The sequence below is a fragment of the Pseudonaja textilis genome, chromosome 3, assembly GCF_049901715.1.
Source record: "Pseudonaja textilis isolate UNSWEBS1 chromosome 3, rPseTex1.2, whole genome shotgun sequence".
NCBI classification, from domain to species: domain Eukaryota; kingdom Metazoa; phylum Chordata; class Lepidosauria; order Squamata; family Elapidae; genus Pseudonaja; species Pseudonaja textilis.
Window position 1 is genome coordinate 151,862,660 of NC_141992.1, and position 24,158 is coordinate 151,886,817.

The window sequence follows — 24,158 nt, forward strand, 5'->3', positions numbered from 1 at the left end:
TGTGCAGCAGCAGCCCCAAAAGCTAATGCAATCCTAAATTGTATTAACAGAAGGATACAATCAAGATCAAGGGAAGTACTAATACCACTCTATAAAGCCTTACTAAGACCACACCTGCATCCAGTTTTGTTCACCACATTATAAAAAAGATGTTGAGGTTATAGAAAAAGTACAGAGAAGAGCAACCAGGATGATTCGGGGACTGGAGACTAAAACATACAATGAACGGTTGCAGGAACTGGGCTTGGCTAGTCTAGTGAAGAGAAGGACCAGGGGAGATATGATAGCAGTCTTCCAATATTTGAGGGGCTGCCACAGGGAGGAAGAGGTCAAGCTATTTTCTAAAGCGCCTGTAGGCCAGACAAGGAATAATGGATTGAAACTGAACAAGGAGGGATTAACCTGGAAATAAGGAGAAACTTTCTGACAATGAGAACAATCAAACAATGGAACAGCTTGCTTGGAAGTGGTGGGAGCACCATCACTTGAGACTTTCAAGAAGAGATTGGACTGCCATTTGCCAGAAATGGTGTAGGGTCTCCCGCTTAGGCGGGGGGTTGGACAAGATGACCTACAAGGTCTCTTCCAACTCTGATTATCTGTTATCTGTTATAGTTAGTAACTGTATAAATTATAAACTATAATTCTGGAAAAGATTTTAAAAATGACTAGCAATTATAATCTATTAGATAATGAACTACATGCTAACAATTATAAGACAATGAGATTTCCATTAGAAATAAATTGTTTCTGGATATTTTTAAGTAATATTTTTGTTTTTGAGCCAATAGATTAAAAACCAGAGAGATAACATTAGGAAAATTTTTGTTCACTCACCTGTTTAGATGCACATTTAAAAATATTATCTAAACAACATAATTCTATACTGTCTCTATACTTCTACCCAAGGTTCCTTTAGACATTCCAGTTACCAATCTATTTTCAAGGCTCACAAATTTGTATAAGAATTAATCATTCTTCTTGAATTGTCAAGTATTTTTAGAATTTATATTTGATAACGAAACTCTCTCTTAGACATTATGCAAGTACAAGTGGTACCAGTCTGCTGCACATTTTTTCTCCTTAGAGATATATGAGTACCCTCATCAAAACTATCTTTCCATTAGGAAACTAAAATTAATCCTGTTTGCCCAAGAGTTAATATATCTGTGTTAGTAGGATAATTGACTTCTTTTTCAATTTGTTGCACATTGACTGCTAAACTGGTGAATTGCATTAAATTAATATTTAAATTATTAGTTTTATATTAAAACTTAATTTAAATTTAAACACAAGAATTTTAATTTTCATGTTTAAATATTTTGTATTTATTTTCATATGTAATATTCTTTTTTTTTTTTAGTACAGTCAACTCTGGTGGGCATAAATGAAGAGCTCATGAGCATGCAAACTTATTATAATCCAAAATTAGGAAAAAAAACCTGGATTCAACTGTAACAAGCTTTGGAAGAGTACGATGTCAGGGAATGTTCATTTTGGTAAATCTAGGGATTACATATTTGGTTCTAATTTTTGCTATTTTCATGGTCAGACAATACAATCCCATGTGTTATAAACATAATTTTTATTTCAGTACAGGGTCCTCACTTAGTGACTATTCAAAGTTACGACACTGAAAAAGTGACTTATGACTGTTTTTCACACTTATGACCCTATCATGACCCTTATGACCCAGCAACCCTATAATCATGTAACCAAAATTCAGACTCTTGGCATTGTATTTATAATGGTTGCAGTGTCCCAGGTTCATGTGATCTCCTTTTGGGGCCTTCTGACGAGCAAAGCCAGTGGGGAAGCCAGATGCACTTAACCACCATGTTACTATTTTAACTGTCAGCTTTGGAAGCCATATTAACACCAGAAGCTTCCACGCTGCCACATTCCTGTGTCTGGGAAATTAGAAGGGGGGATTTTTAGAGTGTTAGCAGTTCAGCATAATAGCATTCTTCTTTTCGGTCAAGGTCATGTTATTCCTGCACCTGAAGGAGGAGTGGTTGAAGAAGTGGTTGTCTCAAGTTGGGATGGATGGTGATTGGATCATGTGATCGACTGATGGGTGCAAGCGTTGGGTTTGATTCTTGATTTACTGAGGGAAAACCCGGAGCTCTCAGATTCAGATTTTCCCAGATGTGCCAGTATGACTTTTCCAATAAAAAGAAACTTTGAGGAAATGCCTGTTGGATTGGAGTCTGGTTTTGCTGAAACGCTGACGTTAACTGCAGTTATTCACTTAACAACTGTGACAAGAAGGTTTGTTAAGTGGGGCAAAATTCACTTAACAAATGTCTCACTTAGCAACAGAAATTTTGAGCTCAATTGTGGTAGTAAGTCGAGGACTACCTGTAAAAGGAGTGGACTAAAGCACATTGCATCAGGCATTCCAGGAGGAAGAGGTCAAAAGAAAATTAAGAGATGTGCAAAAAGGTTCAGAGGTTGGATCGATGGCTGCTATATTTACAGATATAGCTATGTAAGAATTTTGACTATAAAATATAATATAAATTATAAAAGAGAAATAAAAAAAAATCAATGACTCTTCACCTCTCTAAGATTACAAAAAATTATCTATTCATCCTACATCCCATCCCTTATTAATAGACAAATTGGTTACTTGTCCTTGCTGTAGTTGACAGATCTACTTTTGCACAGCTGGCTTAAATTCACCATACTTCCTTCAACATTTTTCATACTTCAGAAAAAAAAAAGCCCTCATCTGATCTTTCTCTTTCTTATTATATCCTAAGGATTGAAAGCTACTTGATTCTGCATCGTCTCCCAATACTCCTATTCTCAAGTACTTTTTACCCATTTTCATCATTCAATTTACTGTTACTAAGAAACTGAATTTACTAACTTAACTGATAATCTTTCAAACTTTCTTCACTGACACTTTCAACAATCAGTAAATAAAATTTCCTGAAAAAGTCCTATAGCACAGACTGGAGAAATGTTACAAATTTGAATGGAAGAATTAACAAATGATTATGAATTGTTTAACATATACTGTATTTTTACTCACGCCGTTCACATTTCATGTGGGAATTCTATAGTTTATTGTGATATTTGAAATACCGCTGTTTATTGGATAGTAAATTGGATAGTAAACCATCTTTCCTATATACAAAGATTGCTTCACAATTTTCATCTTTGAATCTTTCAATGTCATTATTAATTCATCTTGATTCTTATACAAATATTGTTTCTATATACAAATATTTGTTTTTGTTTGTTATACTTTATTGCAGCACATCTTAATTACTAATAATCAGGTAATCTACTTATGATGCCTGAGACCTATGTGCTGAGATACATCTTTTTTCCAAACTTACTCAGATATAACATATTCTGCTCTGTAACCTTTAGGTAATTATCCAGTTAAAAGTTAATCACATTTTCATGTTATAATATCAACAATTTTAAGCTCTAGTCAAATAATTATGTTTCTTCTGACTTAATAGTGTGATACAAGTGGAATCCACACACACAGAGAGAATTACCTTTCCATAATTTTAGCATGCAGTCAATTGTTTATATATCCAGCTATCACTGAATTAAATATAAACACTGAAAATTGCTAATCCAGAGAACAGTGTTACCATTTTCCACCATCTGGTTACATTTTTCTGATTTCCAATCAAAATAGATGGAGAAGTTGGTTTAAATTCATATTGTCACATATTAAAAAAAGGTTAAAAGTAATTTAGAACTGAGCAGTGGATTGCCATGAAACAGTTAAGAGCTCTGTTTCTTTGATACTTCTCTTTCAGAACTGTATTATTATAAGGCAAGCTTTCTGAAATGTGTAGTTAGGCTTTTCAAGAATATAAAACCTACTATTTCAGCCCAGTCTAGCCCAGACCATTTCAATATCTGCTTTAAAATAACCAATGATTACTGGGAATGGCTTTCACAGATTCAGCTAATTATCTGAAAGTGCATTCCTTTCTCTAACTTGTTGAAAGTTTTTTTAAACATCACAATACTTTTGTTTGCTGGCCTGCACAATTTTAAATGAGGTAAGCATTTTATCTATATGTAGGAAAGTTTAAAAATGATAACTCAAATTCTTTTGTCAGCTTTTGCAAGAAAAAGTTGCTGATCAGAGTTTGGAAAGAGGAGGATCAAAAAAGAGAACTTTGCAAAGTGATAAGCTATCATGGTTCAGGTGGAGCTGCCAGCAACTCATTTTTTCTAATTGCAGTGATCACATTTAATCAAGCTTTGTAATTATACACTTTCCAAACACTCTTCAGCACTTGTTACCAAAATGTGAAATATGTCTTGCTGAAGATATAAGAGTTGTTGCTTGAAAGGAAAAGGCTCAATTTCCCAACCATTAATATGGACTTTCCTTTACATTAAGGGAAGCAGGAAGAAGAGATGGAAAAGAAATGGGGAGCCATAGAGACAAATATATAAATTTGATAAATAAAATACTGCCAATAGTTTTGATTCTCAAAACTGGCCTTGGGGTGTGTGTGTTATATCTATTGGTTTCTTGCTTCTATAGCAGACAGATGCAAATGGTATGAATTGAGTGGTCTTTGGATTGAAGGACTGGGAGTTTAGGCATCATACTATTGGTTTCTGTAGGGTGTCTGGCTTTTTGGGGGGGATTTTGAGAACATAAAATACAGTTTTAGTTGATTCTCTACTAGCAAATGCCACTCATCAGGGTTCACGTGACTTTGGTCCCCATACATTTTAGAACTGGGAATATAAATGCTGATTCATGCAGTTTGAAATGATTTAGTTTTCCTACCTTCTGTTATGGCTGAGTCAGACAGATCTGTCAGTCTCTAGGAATATAAATCAATACAATTGTGAAAATGTTCAGCAGAGTTAAGCTGTGTTTGGGTAATTATTTAAAATTATAAAATAATAATAACCACACATATAATCCCTAGTGTAATATACTTTGTATATCATTTAAAGATTTAAAAGCACTATTTAAATTTTTAATTTAAAAAAGGTTATTTATTTTTTACCTTTCCTTAGGTTTTTGATTTTACAAAAATTTGATACAAAATACTATTTTCCATAAAATTTAGCACATTTCCGCTTAAACATTCTCATTTATGTCAAGGGCAGTTCATGGGATACAACAACAACAAAAAAAAACACCTTCCCATTTTAAATACAGACTTGAAATCAGTGGGTATATTTACAAAATTAACGATACATGCAAACTGAAGGATAATGATCTATGCTTACAGGTGAAAAAAATAGAAAAACTGTAAAAACATACTCACAATGTAGCTTAACCAATTCATTCCAAATGCTCAGGCATTGGTATATTTGAAGCAGAAGCCTTGTTCGTATCATCATTAAACAGGAATTCCAAACCTGCTTACATCTCGGGTTTAGGGACCACAATAGTTGTATTGCACAAAGCCAGCTTGCAAATAAACTGCACCTGTATTTTCCCCTCTTTAAAAAGTAGTACAGTAATAATGAGGCTATTTATATGCTATTATAACTGCATTGTACTTAACTTCATTAAATTTAATTTCATGTAATGAAACCCACAGATGCAGAAGGATTCAGATGCTAAAGCATTAAGAGCTAAAGAGTTTTTCCCCCCTTCGATCCCTTTCTTAGCTAGGGATTCCAGTGATGCAATCAGGAAAAGGAAGGAAGAACTGTGTTGCTACATTGTTTTATTTTGAGTTTTATGTCCAAGGTTAACATGTGATAAAATTTCCATTTGTAACATAAGGAAACAGTTTTGTGCTACTTCCAAAACAAAGGGTGAACATTTTGTTATGTAAATAAAAGATGAATAGGAGTTCTAATACATTCCCCTAAGCAGCACTATGGTCTCAGAATGATTGTATTAATTAGCATATATAATTTATAATTAAAATACAATCTCTGTTGATTGTAATTCATACTATAATGAACATATGACACACTTTCTGAGGTGGTGTGGGGAAGGTGTCTATTAAGTCACTTCAGCTGACTTGGCAACATTTTTGGAAGTGGTTTGCCGTCTGGGACAATTAATGGCCTTAAGCCACCCAACTAACTTCTTTACCTAAAACATAATTAGAATGTATGATCTCCCAGTTCTAGTCAGTGTTTACAATTACTACACCAAATAGGCTCTCATTTCTACTTTAATACATTTAACTTATTTGACCCAGATTAATAACATGCTAAGAACACTTTATGGGAAGGTCACATCAGTAGGGCTTTTCTACCTAAACTACAGTTATGATGGGACTTTTGGTTTTCTCTTTAAGGTACCTTTTCAAAAGGCAATTGGACTTTGTTTTTCCTTTAAAATGTTTCACTTCTCATGCAAGAAGCTTCTTCAATCCTGACTGAATAGACCTCAGGACAAGATTCAGCAGTCCATCTATATTTGGAAGACAACAAAATCCACATTCTGGACAGAAAGAACTACTGGTTTGAAAGAGGGATCAAAGAGACCATCTACAGTCAGACTGAACAGCCTTCTCTCAACAGAGGGGAAGGGGACTTCCGGTGGTAAGTCAACAGAGCGAAAGGGATACGTCACCACCTATCTCCTGTTTACAACACAGTCCTTTCAGCAGTTCCAAGAAGGTTCCACACCCATTTGCATTATTCAGGTGATCCTCTGGGCACAGATAAACCTCCAAATGGCTTCAACAACTCCCAGAATGAATGTTAACAGCCAGGAAAATAAATCCCTCCATTGTCCATTCTTCAGTAAGAACTGAAAAAGTTTTTGGATGAGAAGCAAATGTCTTAAAAGAAAAACAATGTCCAGTTGCCTTTTGAAAAATAAGCTTTGGGATAACTATGACCTGGATGACTGAGAATCTCCATAGTCATGACCTACTAAAGATCAGATATCTTGTCTGTATATCATTTGTGGATCGTAAAATTATACTGCATTTCCCAAATGTCACCACTAATCTGCTTTCAGTCAACATTCTGACAAAATCCAGTCAAGCCAATCTAGTCTTTGCATTTTATTAGTTTTCTCTTTGTAGGGAAGAACAACAGCATACTTCCCTATCATCAAGTGCAAACAAAAGCCACAGACACCCCATTAGTAAAACATATTTATAATATATTATATAATATTATAATTTATAATATATATATAAGTTATCATTTTTGCAATTATACTTACAGTGTTGTAATTGCTTAATATTCTTATTGCATTTAAGTCTTAATTTCCACTTTGGTATATCATTATTTTTCTCATAGACATCTCTAAAATATTTTTTCCAGCATTCCCTCTCATTCCTTAACTTTTTCCTTGTTTTTCACATGTTGAAAGCAGCTTTTTGTGGGAAGAGTGTGTTATTTTTTTTTACTTTTGTCGCAAGGCTTGGTTCATTTTGAGTCCTGGCTTTCCTGATTTTATCTTTATGGTTATTTTCTGCCTTAGTTATGTGCCCCTCTCTCCACTTTTTATACTTGTTCTTTGATGGGGGAGAAACATCTGCAGCTACTTAGAATTGAACAGTCAACCTTCTGAATGGGAGGCAAGCACCTTCACCACTAGGCAACCGTACCACTCATCTTTCATATATTCAATACATATGACTACATTATGCTTCAAATAATTATATATGAAACATATATATATGAAACAGAACATTTAAATTTCTTCTTGATGTCGAAATGGCCCAAACATTTTCAGGTTTCATTTATATTCCCTCATTTCATGTCACCTAGCAGAATAATTTTTATCCCTACAAATCCCATTCATTCAGAATGTTGCACAAATTTCCTCTTTGGTCCTTCTATTATCAACATTCGCTAGAACAGAATAAGTAACTATCAATTAACTTATGAATTCTGTCTTTATACATGCCAACAACAGCTTAGATGACACTGATTTATATTTTCTTAACCTTTTTATTCATAATTATATCTACATATTCCCTGCCTTACATGTATTCATAAATTCCTTTTCACAAAAATAAGCAATCTTTATTCATCTCTATTAATCCTTTTCCCTTTTTTTGTTTCACAGAAAAGCAAAACATTTCCTTCCTTCCTTTTCATTCAGCCATACTCTTTACTACTTACTCTTTAATTGCTTATCATAATATTTTACACACTGCAGGCCCCATCAGTTGGCTTCTTAAATACAATATATAGCTCTATGCCTCTGCCACCTATTATGGCTCTGGTCAGTTTAAGCTTTTACATCGTATCTTATAATAATATAGAGAAGATGTAGACCAGGTAAACAGGCTTACCAGTACCACATCAGCATTTTCTGCTTACGACACAGAAAATGGTTTGAAAGAGGGGTCAAACAGACCATCTACAGTCAGACTGAACATTCTTCTCTCAACAGAGAGTAGTAGTAAGAAATAATATCACTCAATTTAAGGAAATTTTGGCCGGTGTATTACAGGTGAAACTAAAGTCCAATTTAATCCCAAGCATGTTCATGCTATTTATAAAAGTAAGAGATCAAATGTAGAGACTACATGTCAAAACCACACACTTTTGCTTGCATAGACCAACCATAGACCAATCTATATAGAAGATATAGACACACACAGAATGTAGATGTGAAAGAGATCATTCACTGTTTTTTGGGTCTTTTCAGCCCTAAAATAATCTTTTGAATTTAGATAGAATAAATAACTCAGTAAATAAAAATAAATATACGCTATTTATGATACAATGAAATATATCCTGATTATAAAAAACAAAAAACAAAATCTCATCTAAAACAACCACCGAGAATGCAATGCAGTCTAGCTCTATTCTGATACAGCCAGGAATGTACTTTGTCAGCCTACACAGGCTTAGTTGCAGTTGGCAGGCTTAGTCTAAAAGGAAGCTGTTATTAGCAACACAAAATTCCTGAAATAATTTAAGTGGGCATTGCCCACACCAACCAATAACTTCTTAATGACTTTTCATTTGAATTTACAATAAATACTATAAATGTACTATTTTTCATAACAGTGTATTTTTCAGTGTTTATGTAGAAATAAGAGAGAATTACAACAATGTATTACTGTTTTTAAATTATATAAACTATTAATATCTCAAGAAGAGATCCATTTTGAAGTAGTAGTATGAGGCCTACTAGAAAAGTGAATTGCTGTGAATTTGCAATAAATCAATTGCTAAATTGTACCACTATGCATTCAGTTTGCAGTCAATTCATTTTTGCATTTCCTAACCTGTTAAATGTAATCTTTCCCTAACTTTTTTATTTTATAGCAATTTCTACAATACAAATTGTATATGGAAATTGTCCAGTCATTGTTAAGGCCAGTGGGAAATACAACAGACTTGCTGACAATAACAGTGTTAATGAATAATACAGAATGTCACAATATAATTTCAATATTTCTCATGCTTTAACACCTATCACATTTTGTAATATTTTTTTCAGCAAAAGATATATTTAAAAGCTTTGACTTTAAATATACATTTCTGATATGACTAGTGATTCCTAAAAATCACACTAAGTAATAGAAAATATAATTTTACTGAAAGCTTACAAAACAGAGAGACAATAGCAACTACATATATACATATAAAGTGAAAGTCAAAAGACACTTCCTTTATGGCTAATGACTCATTATGGACCAAATGTATGTATGCATTTACATATGAAATTGTCATGCCCCTAGTGAAGACTGACTCTAAGGGAGAGGAGGAACAGCCGACAGGGAGTGGAAGTGTGGCTCTGGAGGTTGTGGAGGAGGCTGGGGAAGGGCAGAGGCCGGCTGGGCAGTCAGAGGAAGACCCAGGCCCATCCCCTCTCCATCCTAGGGCATGCAGGGAGGAGAGGATAAGGGAGAGATATGGTCTACTGGGGAGGAGAGGGCCTTGATCCTCTTCATGGGCTGCAGCTGTGACAACTGGATAAGAGGATGGGCATGCGTATGGGCAAGTGCTGGAAACAAAGCATGAAAATATCTCTAGTTTATTGTTCCTCTCTGAGTTTGGCATCCTTCCCATCCTCTGATGTTCCAACATATGCATTCCAACATATCCAACACGCACAATAACTAGAATAGATAAATTAAGGAACATATACGATAGTATGACTAATTCAATAATACTTAAAGAAGAGAGAATGGAAACAAGTGCCTGGGATTAAACAAGAACCAAAGGAAGTGTACACATGCTCTGGGTGCAGAATCTACTTTGGTTATTTAAAGTAATATGTCTTAGCAATTCTACTAGATCACTTAGAAACAAGAGCCACCTTAGTTTCACTGTAAAACACCAGTAAAAGTTCCATATATTCCTAGAAACTAGTATGTAAATGATCCCTTGAGTGAGTATTCTGGAATGGTTAAGTTATATTCTGAAAGTCATGTTCTAATGGAAGTAATGACTAGTTAGAATTGTCTCAATTTATAACTAGTTCAGCAGAAAACTAACTTCAGGTTAAGGAACTAGACTAGAAAGTGGAAGATAGTGAGTTCAAATGCTGCCTTAGGCCATGAAAGACAACTGGGTGACCCTGGACGAGTCTCTTTTTCTCTCTCAACCCAGGTTGGAGACAAATTATTATGGAGAAGATCCATCTACCATCAGTCAATTGGTGTTCATACAGTATGTCTCCCTTATTAAATGTATCCTAAATGCCACGTTAAGTTATAAGAGGTTTCAAACATGCTAAGAAGCAAAACTGGGTATTCTGTAACTTACCAAAAATGTTACATCTTATTAAACATTTTTAAACTATTAAAATCTCATTCTCTAGCAAAAAAATAAAGCTTCTTGTCAAAGAAATTTATAAGATTTTTTTCAAAACAAATATATGAAATTATTAAATTACCACCAGCGAGACTTTCAAAAATGTTTCCTAATAATTCGACAAAATGCTAGAAATGTGGTCACGAGCAGGGAACCTACTACCACATGTGGTGGACCTGCCCAAAAGCAAAAAAATATTGGCAGAAAATTAGAAATTGGCTTTAAGAAATTACAAAAATCAAAATTGAATGGAAACCAGAGATATTTTATTAGGAATATTAAAACAAAAAATTAGTAAAAATAATATTATATATTATACTCCACATATTAACAGCAGCAAGGCTTGCCTTTGCCCAAAATTAGAAATGTGAAAATAATCTCCCCAACTTTATGATTATAAAAAAAAAAATTATACACATGAAAGGAATAAAGTCAAATGAAAAGGTATGATGGAAATTGGTAATATTATGTGTACTATATAATGTAAAATTAGATGAAACTTTGTGTTATATATATACATATATATTAATGTAGCAATGTAAATGATTATCTTACAACAGCTTGAGAGATGTCAGATTGAGTGAACATGGTCTTGCCTACGTTGCAATAAATGAAATGTTTAATTTTATTGTATTTGTATATTTTTGCTTAATATTTTTAAATTTTAACAAAAAAAAATATTAAAATTAAGAAAACCATGGTTTACAAGCAGGGAGTTGGATTAGAAGACCTCCAAGGTGCCTTGCAACTCTTGTTATTCTATTCTAAATTTTGGTGGCAGGATTCACACATGACCTTCATGGGTGTAGTACCATATAACCCAAGGCTGTCAAACTCCCAGCCCATGGGCTGGACGTGTCATACAGCTGGATGCGTCATGTACCACGAAAGGGACGGAAGTCACGTTATGTCAAGTGATGCCACCCTGATGACATGAGTTTCACACCCCTGATATAACCCTTTGAACTATAGAATGGCTTTTACAAGGCTCTGGATGAGTTTCCCTTCGAGCTATTTACTCAGAAAGGAAACCACCGTAGTTCTCACCAAACAACAAGGTTACTTAATGTAGCAAAGCTGTTTATAACCATTTCCAAAGTTCTGATGGACATGCAGGGGATGATTGCATTTTGGAAACTTGCTTGTATTTAGGGCCTTTGGTAATATCCCTCAGTCACTTAACTCTGATTTTCAACATATTTTATGGGTTTTTAGAGTTTATTTCTGGTTTTCAGCAAAAAAAAAAGCCATTGGAGAAAACAAGACTTCTTTAATTACCATGGTATTTATCTAATGACTGTGTAAAAAAGGTCATAAAATCAGACACAGTCACATCGTGATCCACTTAACAACCACTGCATCTTAGTACCATAACTCTGATATGTTTTTACAGCTTTTTAAATGTTTTTTGTAACTTTTCGCAATACATAAAAAAGGAGTGACTTTAGATTTGTTTTCAAAGAGTTTAACTGCTAAGGCTTTGTGAAAATGGTTTCAAGAAAGACTTTGAACAAATCAGGAAAAATCCTCTTGTGAGGGAAAAAAAACTACTTTGTTTTAATGTAGGATTTAAGGATAGCTGGGAGGAAGACAATAAAAAAGCATACAATTGGCTTGCCTATGAATTGCTACCTTTAGTAATATTTAATGGTTATCTGGATTGGATAGTTTCTCTTCTGGAAATGTTCAATGTTGTAATGGATTAGTTTGTAATATTTACACTATTATTTTTGGATACTTAAATAAGAGAGAGTATTTGTGGTAATGTTTAATAGCTCTGCACATACACAAATATATCTATATATCTATGTCTATGTATGTATGTGTTAGCTTTGTTTTTTTCTGTTTAATATAATTCTTAATAATATTATTGTAATATAATGATCTACAAACTTGAGTCCAGTTTCAGAAACAAACCTTTTCTTCTCTCTGCAAGTAATTCAAGCACATTTAATCAATGTATAGTAAGTGACATTGTAAAAATAAATGGAAGGCAGCTGCTCAAATGTTTAATCAAACAAGCTAATCAAAAAGATAATGCCAGATGTTTCCCATAAGTTCTGCATATGAAGGCACCAGGGAAATCAGCAGGGCACTAATGCTAAAGAACCCAGAGAAGTTAAATCATAACATGAAATTCTATCAAGACTATAAATACTGCATTTCCTTAGTCAGTGTCTCAAAGAATCAGTCTGTAAAGTGTATAGGAAAAATTGAATTTACCATTGTCTGGTTTACTTTAAGTGTTACTTCCTATATAATTTAACAATAGTTTGTGGTTGAAAAAAAACTAATGGCTTGCAAAATTCTGGTTAAAAAGTGACTTTTACATCCCATTCTTTTAAAAAAGACGTTTACTATTTCCCCAAGCCAAATGAAATACAGACATTTCATATTTCTTTAGCTTGATTTCTGTTTTATTTCATCTATTTTTCTAAATTACTTAGCTTTTTAAATCAATGCATAATTAAGAAAAACACATGTTTATATTTAACTTTCATACACTTTTTAAAAGTGACACTTGAAATCATTCCATTCTCGTCTACTGAGGAGTTTATGGTCTAATGAACTCGATATCAAGAATAGTCTTAGACTATTTACACGGCACCTCAACAGAAGGGCCTTGCCAATCATTTGTATATCAAATGGAACTGTAGAACTAAGCTGCTGAAAATCAGCCAAAGAACCTTTCGTTTTCTTGGTGGGTTTTCTCCATATCAATGTTTGTTAAGGAAATAGATACGAATAGCTGCTCATGAAACAATACACCATGAACTGTTTGCATGATAAAGTAGCCTTGCAATGTGCTTGGAACATATTTTTCTAAATATCAAAATAGGAACATTATTTAAAATGTTCAATTAATGATGCCTGAAGTAACAGCCCTGAATTCTGTCTTATTATTTCAGCTATCTAAAAAGGGTGAACCAGAAAGCAATTGGCTATTGCTGTAAACCAGTAGTGAAGGTAGTCCTCAACCTACAACCACAATCGGGACCAGAATTTCCAGCACTAAGCAAGGCAGTTGTTAAGTGAGACATGCCTTAGTTTACTATCTTTTTTGCTATGGATGTTAAATGAATCATGCATCATTACACCAATCCAGTTTCCCCTGCTTGTCAGAAGCCATCTGGGAAGGTCGCAAATGATGATCATATGTAGTAGTGCGATTCAATTGGTATAACAATTGGTTCGGTAATTGCGTGCTTTGCACATGTGCATACCATTTTAAAAAGCCCATTTTCAGCTACAATACTTACCTTCTTCTGCAGCCCCAGTGAGCAAAAAGCTGAAGCGCGGCAAACGGTTATGCCGCGCAAATCAGCTGTGCTCCAAAACAAGGAAATAAAGCACAGGAAAGAGCAGGGGTGGTCGGGCAGGGCCAAATGATCACCGGAACAACTGGTTCACCTGAACTGGTCCAAACTGGTAGAATCCCACCCCTGATCATATGACTTTGGAGCGCTATTCTCATTGCTAAGTGCCTGAATTCTGATCACATGACCCTTGGAATGCTGCAAAGGTCATAAGTGTAAGGACCAGTTGCAAGTCACTTTTTTCAGTGCCATTGTGACTTTGAGTGATTGCTAATGAATGGCTGTAAGTCAAGGACTACATCTGGCCATTACTATTCCTTAACTGGGCTGTATTACCACTGTTCATTTCACTGCATGTTTTGGTGAATTATTGCAAATTAGAATAAGCAAAAAAACAAAGAACAAACACCACCTTCCTAAATTCTTATATACCAAAGGTTTCCTATGACACTCAAATCAGGAAGCTGCAATTTAAGCACTGCTTGGTTTATAAACTTGGTTTACATAAATACCTGAACTATGCTTTTAGAAAAGTTGTCATTTAAACTAACACATTTCTTCTGCAGCTTGTCAATCAAAACATAGATGGAAGATAACGTGAAGAACATTTTGTGTTACAGGTATATTTATGTGCATTTGTGTGTATACACCAGAGGTATGGTATTCAGCAGGTTCCGACCAGTTCTGGAGAACCGGTGGTGGAAATTTTGAGTAGTTCGGAGAACCAGCAAATACCACCTCTGACTGGAGATTTTGCAGTATCCTTCCCCTGCCATGCCCACCAAGCCATACCCACGGAATCGGTAGTGAAAATATTTGAATCCCACCACTGGTATACATACATATACAAATCCACCAAATAATCCACTTTTGGAATAAGCAACATTATACAGACTGCAGAAGGAAGTATGAAGTTGTAATCCAAAACAATGGCTTGAGGTAAGAAAAATAAAACATCTAAAACTACTGTAGTTTACATCAACAATATTCTTCTAAATAGCCTTTCATTCCTCAAAGTGATCCTTGTTCCACCTCTTCCATACTCTTGTTTCATATATTACCTTTTATTCTTTAAATTTCTTACCCCTCTCTTCATTAAGGCTTTTTCATTTCATAAAACTTTTTGTAAATCAATTAACATACATTAAACTGATCTTCTTATGGACTTCCATATGTACACACATAACTTTCTCAATGATCCAATTGTAAAAAGATTGAGCATTAAATGTCATTTCTTATTTTCATCCAATGTACTGATACTGTAACCCCATGACTGTTCTCTCTCAACTAGGACATTATGCGCTAATTTTTATCACTGTGTGAGAGAGTTTACAAAATATGTAAAGAAATATGAGGAACATATATTTCGTGGTATATAACACTGTGTATAATGAATAAATAAGATTGGTAGACATATTTATTTTATTTCTGTAAAGAGAAATATATCACCTGATAGAGCAAAAAAATTTATTGGGAATAACCTCCTTCAAGAAATAAAGATGAATCATTTTAAACTAGATTAATATCCTCAATTACAGTAACAAAGGAAGTTTGCTAAAATCTTGTGTTTATGAGAAACAATATAAAATAAAGAAGACAGAAATGGATTATGAAGCCAGTTCTGTTTATAATTTATGGAACCATTACACTGTGAATTCAAGAAAATATTTCAATAAGAATTACTGTTTTTGAATTCATATTGATTTTTCTGCATTTCTAATATTTAAGAACCTCTTTCCATTGAAGTTTGCAGTAGCTTTGTGAACTGTTAATCACTTCATGATATTTCCACAAAGGTACTGATATATTAGCAATCCATAATTCCTATTTGAATTGTGAGGTTTTTTTCAGAGCATTATACACTTATGATTTGCTAGCTGTGAATGCATGCTTTATTTCCATATATTTAAAAATCAAACACATACAATACACAGCACAAATGAAATAAAAGGTGGTATTTCCTTCTTCCAGATAATCTATATATGACAACATAGTTACATTTCAGGAATTTTTTCTATCCTCATTTTTCATTATAATATTCCTGTACTTGTCATGTCATGACTATGATTATATAACTTTATGTATTTTATTTAGTCACATTTTATGTTGCATTTTCACTCTTTCTTAACACTTAAGAATTCCCAATGCTATATAGCGGTACTTCTCAACAGTTTTCTTCACCGTAGACCCTCTTTAAATACTTTTTGTGGTCATGAATCACCAAGACTTAACTCAAAATTTAAATCATAATATTTCTTCAATATTTTGTGGACCCCCTGCGACAATATCACATCCCCTCAGTGGTCTATGGCCCTCTGATTGAGAATCACCCCCAGAGCTAAACAGCTAGACTTCTGTTTTAGCCACATCAAGTTAATATTTTATTTGAGGATTATTGTTCCTATTTTTCCTCTAAAACCTGCTGGCTTCGCAATTTATTCATGGAGCTAAAATAGTATTTTATGAGAGATCCAAGAATGCCAAATCCTAAAACAGAAGTATTTTTGAAGAATGTATAAAGCAGTATAAATAGCAATATTAAAAAGTATAAATGTCATTATTTACAAACAATTTTATGAAGCACATTTTCTATTATTCTTTAAATGCATCTCATTTAACACAACACAAAAAACATGAAATCTAACTCTGTCTATATTAGGATTTGCCCAAGTTCTAAGATTTGTTGGAGTAGAGAGTTTTTCTGTTTTTATTAGAACTGTTATTAATACATTGTGTGGAATGCAAGAAAGACCCTTATTCCTGATGGCTACTAATTCACAAAATCTCTTCCCAGAGGGGTCAATCTTGGCCGGGGCCAATATTGGTTTAATTTCATCATAAATTAACACCAGGACTGAGTAACTGCAGCTCATTCTTAATCTACCCCTAATTTATGCTTGTTTGTGGTTTATGCTTTATCATCATTCATGTTCTGCTTTTCCTATCCACTAAAAGTTTGTTACTTTCAAAATGATTTGGAGGAACTATTTAGGACCTCAATTGACCACACATCACATTTCATCCCAGCCTGTAAAAAGAAACACCTGCTTGAAGAGGACGTGCTGCTTGTATGAAAGTCGGGGGGGAGTATACTTTAATGCAGTGGTCACCAACCTGTGGGCCGGGGACCACTGGTGGTCCGCAAGAAATTTTTGGTGGTCCTCAGAGAAATGTCCCCCTCAAAGTACACATACCTCCCAAGCAATTAATCCAGACTGCACAGGAACACAAGGCTGCGCCACCCACATGGCCCACCCACCTGCTGCCCCCCACCCTTCAGCCGAGCACAAACCTTACCTTGATTAGAGCCCCGCGAGCTGTAACTGGAAGGTAAGACCAACAGCAGGGGAGGGAAATCCACCTGGGGTGGCTTGCTGACGTTGGTGGGAAAGTCGGTCCCATATTCCAGAGCTGCAGTAGTCACAAGATTGGCCCTTTGGTCACCCTGGAGCAGCTGCTCCTCCACCCGGGTGCACCAGCCTGCCATGGACTGGAGGAGCAGCTACTCCGGGAGGACCAAAGAGCCAGTCCTGTGACTACAGTCCAGCTCTGGAATATGGGACTGACTTTCCCACCAATGTCAGCAAGCCACCATCAATCAAAATTCATATTAGTGGTCCATGGGATTTAAAATTATGAGTTTGGTGGTCCCTGAGGTCCAAAAGCTGGATGACCCCTGCTTTAATGAACAGCAAATAGGTGGTGTACCTCTGTGAGATCAGGTGAATTTCTTTAGGAACAATTTTCAAAGATTATATAGCCATATTACTTACATCTTTTCTAAAATAAGGTAGATTGTTAATATTTTCAGGCCTATGAACATAAATATATATTATAAATATTGGAATAAGGAATTTTATACTGATTGTGCTCAGTGGTGGGCTGCAACCGGTTTAATAACCGGTTCTGTGAGTTCACTTTTCACATGCACGAAGCATTCAATAAATACCAATTTGAACCTTTCCAGCTCACCTTCCTTGGTGAGTAGAAGAGCTGAGGCGCTGTAATCCACTTTGCCATGCAAATCAGCTGAGCTGCAAAAAAGGAAATATAAGACAGGATAGGGCAGGGTTGTCATTTGTACAGGTTCACTAGAACTGGTACGAACCAGCATCAGCCCACCACTGATTGTGCTCATTATAAAGACACAGGATATTCTAGCTTCAGCCATGAAATTGCTTTCTCCTACTATAGTGAGGTCAGAAGGAACTGTTCAGAAGTCTTTGCCTTTGTTGATTAAAGCATAGCTAATGGCATGTGTGATTAATCTGCAAAAACCATGGTTTTGAAACTTTGTTTCAATGAATCGTTGTTAAAATTAAGAGGTAGTGCTAAACTTTGGGATCTGAAACCTTTGGTAACTGCTACATTTTGGGAGCTGAAGCTGGAAAGCTGTCTTCTTTACAGCTTTCAAAATGATGAAATAGGAAAAAAAACACCACGTGCTCCAATTTCAAGTAAGTCTTTGCTCGAACAGCATTTTTAATCAAATTACATGTTCCAAAACATTCTGATAAAGTGCTTCCTGCCTATAAAAGACAGAAGAGCAGTATTATTTTGTTAAAACAAATGGAGAGATTTCAGCAATTTCTAGAAATCAGGTGCCAGTTGAGAAAACCCTTTCTCCACTTCTGGTCAGGGCAAATCGCACCCATGGTGCATATTTCCTTGGTACAACACAGTGTACCAAGCTTCACCTGGAGAAAACAGCCTATTCCACACAGCCTATTCTTTAGACCCATCATGACTCATCATAGAGTCATCATTAATTTCAGGCATAGCTATTCTGTTGAAATGAAACTTTGGCTATATAGGTGAAAACCATCTCAATTCTGAAAACCTATTGTCTGAATTTAAAAATTATTATTTCTGTACACTTCATACACGAACACAACGTGACACATACTAAATTCAGTATCTTTGGACATCAGTGTAAAATTGTTCCAATAATTCCACATTAAAGTTTTTACTTCTGCAGAAAACATAAGCAAAAGAGCTCCAAGATTCTGTTATCAGATGATTATTTTACGCAGAACAATATAAAATTACAGCTGCAAATACTTTATCTGGTCTTCATACGCATGAAGTTCTTCCACAAACTAAGATATTGTAATGTAACCAGTGTGGCATTTTGTAATTGACAGAGGAAAATGTTATCAATACACAGATTTTTCAAGTTCTGTATAAGATTTTTTCATTTGGTACTCAAAGTGCCAATAACCACTGGGGGTACCCACACCAGTTTATGCCATAATCTTTCAACTTCAAATTTCAAACCTGATATTTTCTGTGCTCTCTAATGCTTTCTTATATTATTATTATTTCTATTGTAGAAAATTTCATCTAGATTACTGTCTGCAAATGAACCAATAGGAACCATAAATAAGGAAGAGAGAGAGGAAGAGAATTAATATGACAGTATTTATTAAAAAAAGATTTGGAAAACATTCCCGCATCTAGTCTTTTGAAGTCTGACACCACCAGTTCATTTGTTTCATGCATTCTGCATTCCGCCAGGCCAATGCTGAGGTAATATAACCTTGCACAGCATGTTTTGGAAACACAGATGGAGTTTCTGACTGTCCATATGGCAATAACTAGCTATTGCAACCAGACAGCTGCAGGAAGTGGGCAACCTCACTAGGATAGCCATTCCAAAGTCCTGTTGGTGTTCTGAATTTTGCAGGAACTCATGAAATGTGTTACTCATATTATCTCACATGGAGCTCCTGTTATAATATTTTACTTGCACATATATTTGTTACAGATTGTATATCATATTGTAACTCTTTGAGCATATTTCAGAAAGTTTAGAATTCTAGCCAATTTTGAATCTGTTTTGGAAAATGTGTAAACTGATTCTCCTTAACTGGTACTTTAGAAGCAAAATCATATTTTAAATTGGATCCAGTCTGTTCTTCACACAAATAGAAAGGGCTATCTTTTAGTAGGGTAGGGGGAAATCATAGAGAGAACTTTCAGATTTAGTTTCCTTTCCCTCTTTTGACTGGATAATAATAATAAGTTTCAGCAATAAGTGAATGAGTATGTTTTGATCATTCGGGAGGTGAATCAAATAACAGTAAGCATTACGAGTGAAAATCAGAATACAAACAATAAATGTGGCACAGTACATTTACATTGAAACAAAAGGCTGAGTGAATGTCTTAAACTGGCAAGAAAATCTCATAAGGCTCTGTGCCAGCCATAACTGGACAAAGAGGAAATTCCACAACTGGAGTGATTTTACTGAGAATACCTCTCTAGGGTTGCCTGATGAATGAGATCATTGGATCTTAATTGATTGGCAGGATAAAAAGAAAGTGTTCTAATGGAGTACTCAAAGTTGTAGTCCCAAATAGTGTGGAGGACACAAGTTTGGAGAAGCTTTGTATATAACTTCTTTTTGTATAATATTTCTGTTCCTAAACAGAATCAACAATGGTAACAAAAGATACATAGGAATACTGCTAGTCTTCATTTGGCAGCACAGTTGAGAATCAATAACTCCATTAATAAGTAAAGTAATTGCTAAATAGGAGCTCCTAACAATTCCCCCAGCCTTTGGAATGATCACCCTGAGAGTGAGGGTGGGATAGTTGTTAGGAGGCAAAAAAATAGTAAATGGTTAGTCTTATCAGTTTCAAACTGGAAAGCACAGTTACAATCACATGATTTCCCACTTACTGAATTATTGCTAATTAACAAGATGTTTGTCTTACAAAAGAATAAGCAGGCATATAATGGGGCATATGCATCAATACCAATGTGCTGGCACCGGCAGCCATAAGTCCACTTCAAATAGCCTGGTGTAGTACCCATTGTATGCCTGCTTACTCTCTTGTAATCCCTTCTCTACATTCTTTTCACTTTGTGGTGAGGAGAGTAATAAGATTGGGCACAGGAAAGCTTGTCTATAGAATGTATTTTCTGCCCCCCCTCCATAGACCACAGGTACCAGGGAAGAAGGGATTACAAGATAGTAAGCAGACTTACAATGGGGAACACAACAGGCTGTTTACGTAGTCTGCTCAGAGCTGACAGTGGTAGCACATTGCTTCTGATAGGCATTCCCAATTGTACCTCTTTGTTTCTCATTCCTTGCTTTCCATTTTTGTCACTCTACAAGGGGGTGCAACAATAAGCACAGGTCATGTATTAACCGCAATAGTGATCATGTGACTGAAGGACACTATAAAGATTGTATGTGCAGCCATTTATCATAAAGTTATTTTTTTCAGCACCATCATAACTTTGAAGTAAGGACTATCTATACTACCTTCTATCAGTTCTAGGTAACACTTCTTTTTCTCTTGAGATCCAATATTGAACTGGACCAGGAAGATACAATTTGAAATCATTATTTGATCAGAAAATTCTCTAGCCTGACTTTTAGCTAATCCTTTTCTCTTCCTCCAGCCTATCTCACAGGAACAGAATGAAGATAAATGAGAGGTTGACCTTACATTACATCATCTTGTGCTCCTCAATGGACAGGCAGAGATATGCAAAACAAACAGTGATAGTTTAAATACTTTACCTTTGGGCTGAGATGGTGCATTCCTTATATGTAAGTGCACTGCAAGAATTATTTCAATTTATAATTCCAGATATTCAATACTTCCCTTCTGCAGTTTTTTACACATATACATGTGCATGCTATACACACACACACACACACACACACACACACACACTCCATGGTCAAGGCCGGTACTGCAAGACACACAACAACTATCTATTTTATTAACAAACTCTTCTTTTTGGCCATCATTAGGGCCTTAGTTTTTAAATACATTAAAGTTCTTCTTATGCCAAAAGTGAAGAGAAAAACCTAAACCTGAGCAATACAATATGCTAGCATATGATTAATGTAAATCATCTGGAAGATCCATATTATTATACCTGGAATATATTATTTCTTTCCTCTCCAACCAATTCCAGATTGTACAAGGAGCTAACAAGTATTATACAAACACACATACATAATGCAGCCATTATAATAATGCCAATTCTTTGACTGAAACTTCTATTTCATGCAAGTCTTTTTGTCTTTAACTATAAAATAAACAAATATAGTATTGTGGTATAACAAATATAAAATAGCATCTTTTTATGAACACCATTAAACTGCAAAGGATAGAAAAATTAGATTAAGATAGAGAGAATAGGCTTTAAAAAGCTATTTTAAAAGTCCAATTGGCAACTACCCTATCCAAATGTTGAACCAATCGTGATAAGCTATTTGATAGGTTAGTTTATCCATGTTGTGCTGGTCATTGTTAAAGTGCTGAATAAGCAGCATGAGTGAATAAATTGCATCCAATTAATAAACTAAATTTATCACAAATACTAGGTCTGGAACATTGCAGTATTGTGATTCTCTTACCTTTGATTTATTCATTTTATATTATTTTTGAAGCAACCAATCTCCACATTTCAAGGGCAATAACACCAACCTTACCATCTCTATTTTATAATTACATTTTTTTTTAATAGTTACAATTTGCAAAGCCTATCCAAACTCAAGATTCCCAAGGGGAAGAGAGGTCAGCTTCACTGAGTCTAAAGGTGTTGCCGGTGAAGATATTACCCAAACTATTTCCTTTATCAGCAATTTTATCTGGGACAAATGCTAGGAATGTCTCCAAGATACACACCAACATTGTGAAACCTTTTGCCTTGCAGGGGAAGAAAGAAATGAAGTGGCTGTGTGTGAGTTGAGAATCCCGCATCCCGTTTTAAGTCAATGGATGGATTGGTATTCGAATTACTGGTTGCCTCCCTTCGGAGTGAGCACAACTGAGCATTATAAATTAGATCCAGACACATATATTTATAAAATCAACAGGTGCGCAAATAATAAGACCCTTCAACCGCAATCCTAAACCCTAAACTCTAAGCCACTATTCTCATTAGCTTAGTTCTGAAAGACGGGGAGGGGGGGGATCGTTGGGGTTGTTTGAAGGTGAGGGACGCTCCGTCTGCCAGCCAATTCCCTAACTCGGAACTGAGCCTCTTCTTAATAAGTGACCATTTCCGCGTCCCTTCCGCTCTCTGTGCCCTCATTACTTTTTAGGTTATCTCCAGGCTCATCTCGGTTAGCAAACAAACTTGATCTGCAAGCTCTCTCCGGCGCCTTGAAAGGGAGCCATTTGGCCATTTGCGCCACACATGCCCACCACACACACACACGCTTCCCCTCGCCAGGGCACCACCAGAAGAACCGCGCATTCCTTCAGCTGGACGCGGGCTCCCTCGGGTTGCGCCTCAGAGCGGAACGGCGATAAAACCCGGCGCAACTAATTTGCAGCTCCCGACCGAAAGTCGACTCAAAACTCCCCCGCAATGGCAGCAGCGTCCGCCAGGCAGGCAGCGACCGCTCAGGCAAAAGCACGGCTGGCCCGACCAAGTGCTTTCCCCCCCCCGCCCCTCCCGCTTTACCTGAGAGGAGACCGGCTTGGGGGACCCTCTGGAACGAAGCTCTGCTCCACCCTGCTCGGCAGCCGGGATGGAGTGTAAGAATGATAGGCTGTCAGCACCACGCTGCCCGAATCCTTTATCTCCATTATGGGACGCGCATGTCTTCCTCAACGCCTGGCGGCCGACAAGTTGTCTACTCGGGAAGCCTCTGGCTTCTTCGGATCAAAGGACTCCGTCAAGCCAGCCAGGCATGGCCTTGCCCTTTAAGAGCCCGTTCCCTTGTTACGGATTGCCGGGCAGGCGAGACGAGGCTCTTCTTACTGCCAGAACATATGAATTAACATAGATTCCAAAACGCCGCCCCCTTGCCCGCCTCCCTCGAAGAAAGCCCCGAGTTTCTAAGTAACTAGAAACCAGAAGGAGCCCTGCCCTGCGTGGCACCGAGGTCCAGAAGCCCATACGCCTCCGTCTACTCCCACCTCCCCCCCCCCTCCACCCGCATTTTGCTGTACTTTTCTAAACTTTTCCAAGAAAATGCGAACTCAGGGTTCTTCCTCCTTTTACACGCGTAGCGTTTGTTACCGCTGGAGTATGTAGAAAAGGAGAAAAAGAAGAAGAAGGAACTGCCCCCCCAATTATACTATTTATTTTTCAAAAGATCTGTTTCTAAAGAAAGTGTGGATCACACCAAACAATATTAATCAGTTCCTT

At 36.0% G+C, this 24,158-nt stretch overlaps 1 protein-coding gene across 2 annotated transcripts in view; it reads right to left on the reverse strand.

Moving 5' to 3' along the window:
* ARHGAP28 (Rho GTPase activating protein 28) overlaps nt 1–23,920 on the reverse strand; it is a 74,491-nt gene extending 50,571 nt beyond the window's left edge. The window contains exon 1 of one of the 2 annotated variants that reach the window (XM_026699157.2): nt 23,469–23,920. In XM_026699157.2, the coding sequence (XP_026554942.1) occupies nt 23,469–23,593 (125 nt within the window). In that variant the 5' untranslated portion in view covers nt 23,594–23,920. Of the gene's footprint in view, nt 1–5,273; nt 5,603–23,468 lie in introns of those variants that run through there. The other variant, XM_087931099.1, reaches the window with a different exon arrangement.
* Between the last annotated feature and the right edge of the window lie 238 nt (nt 23,921–24,158).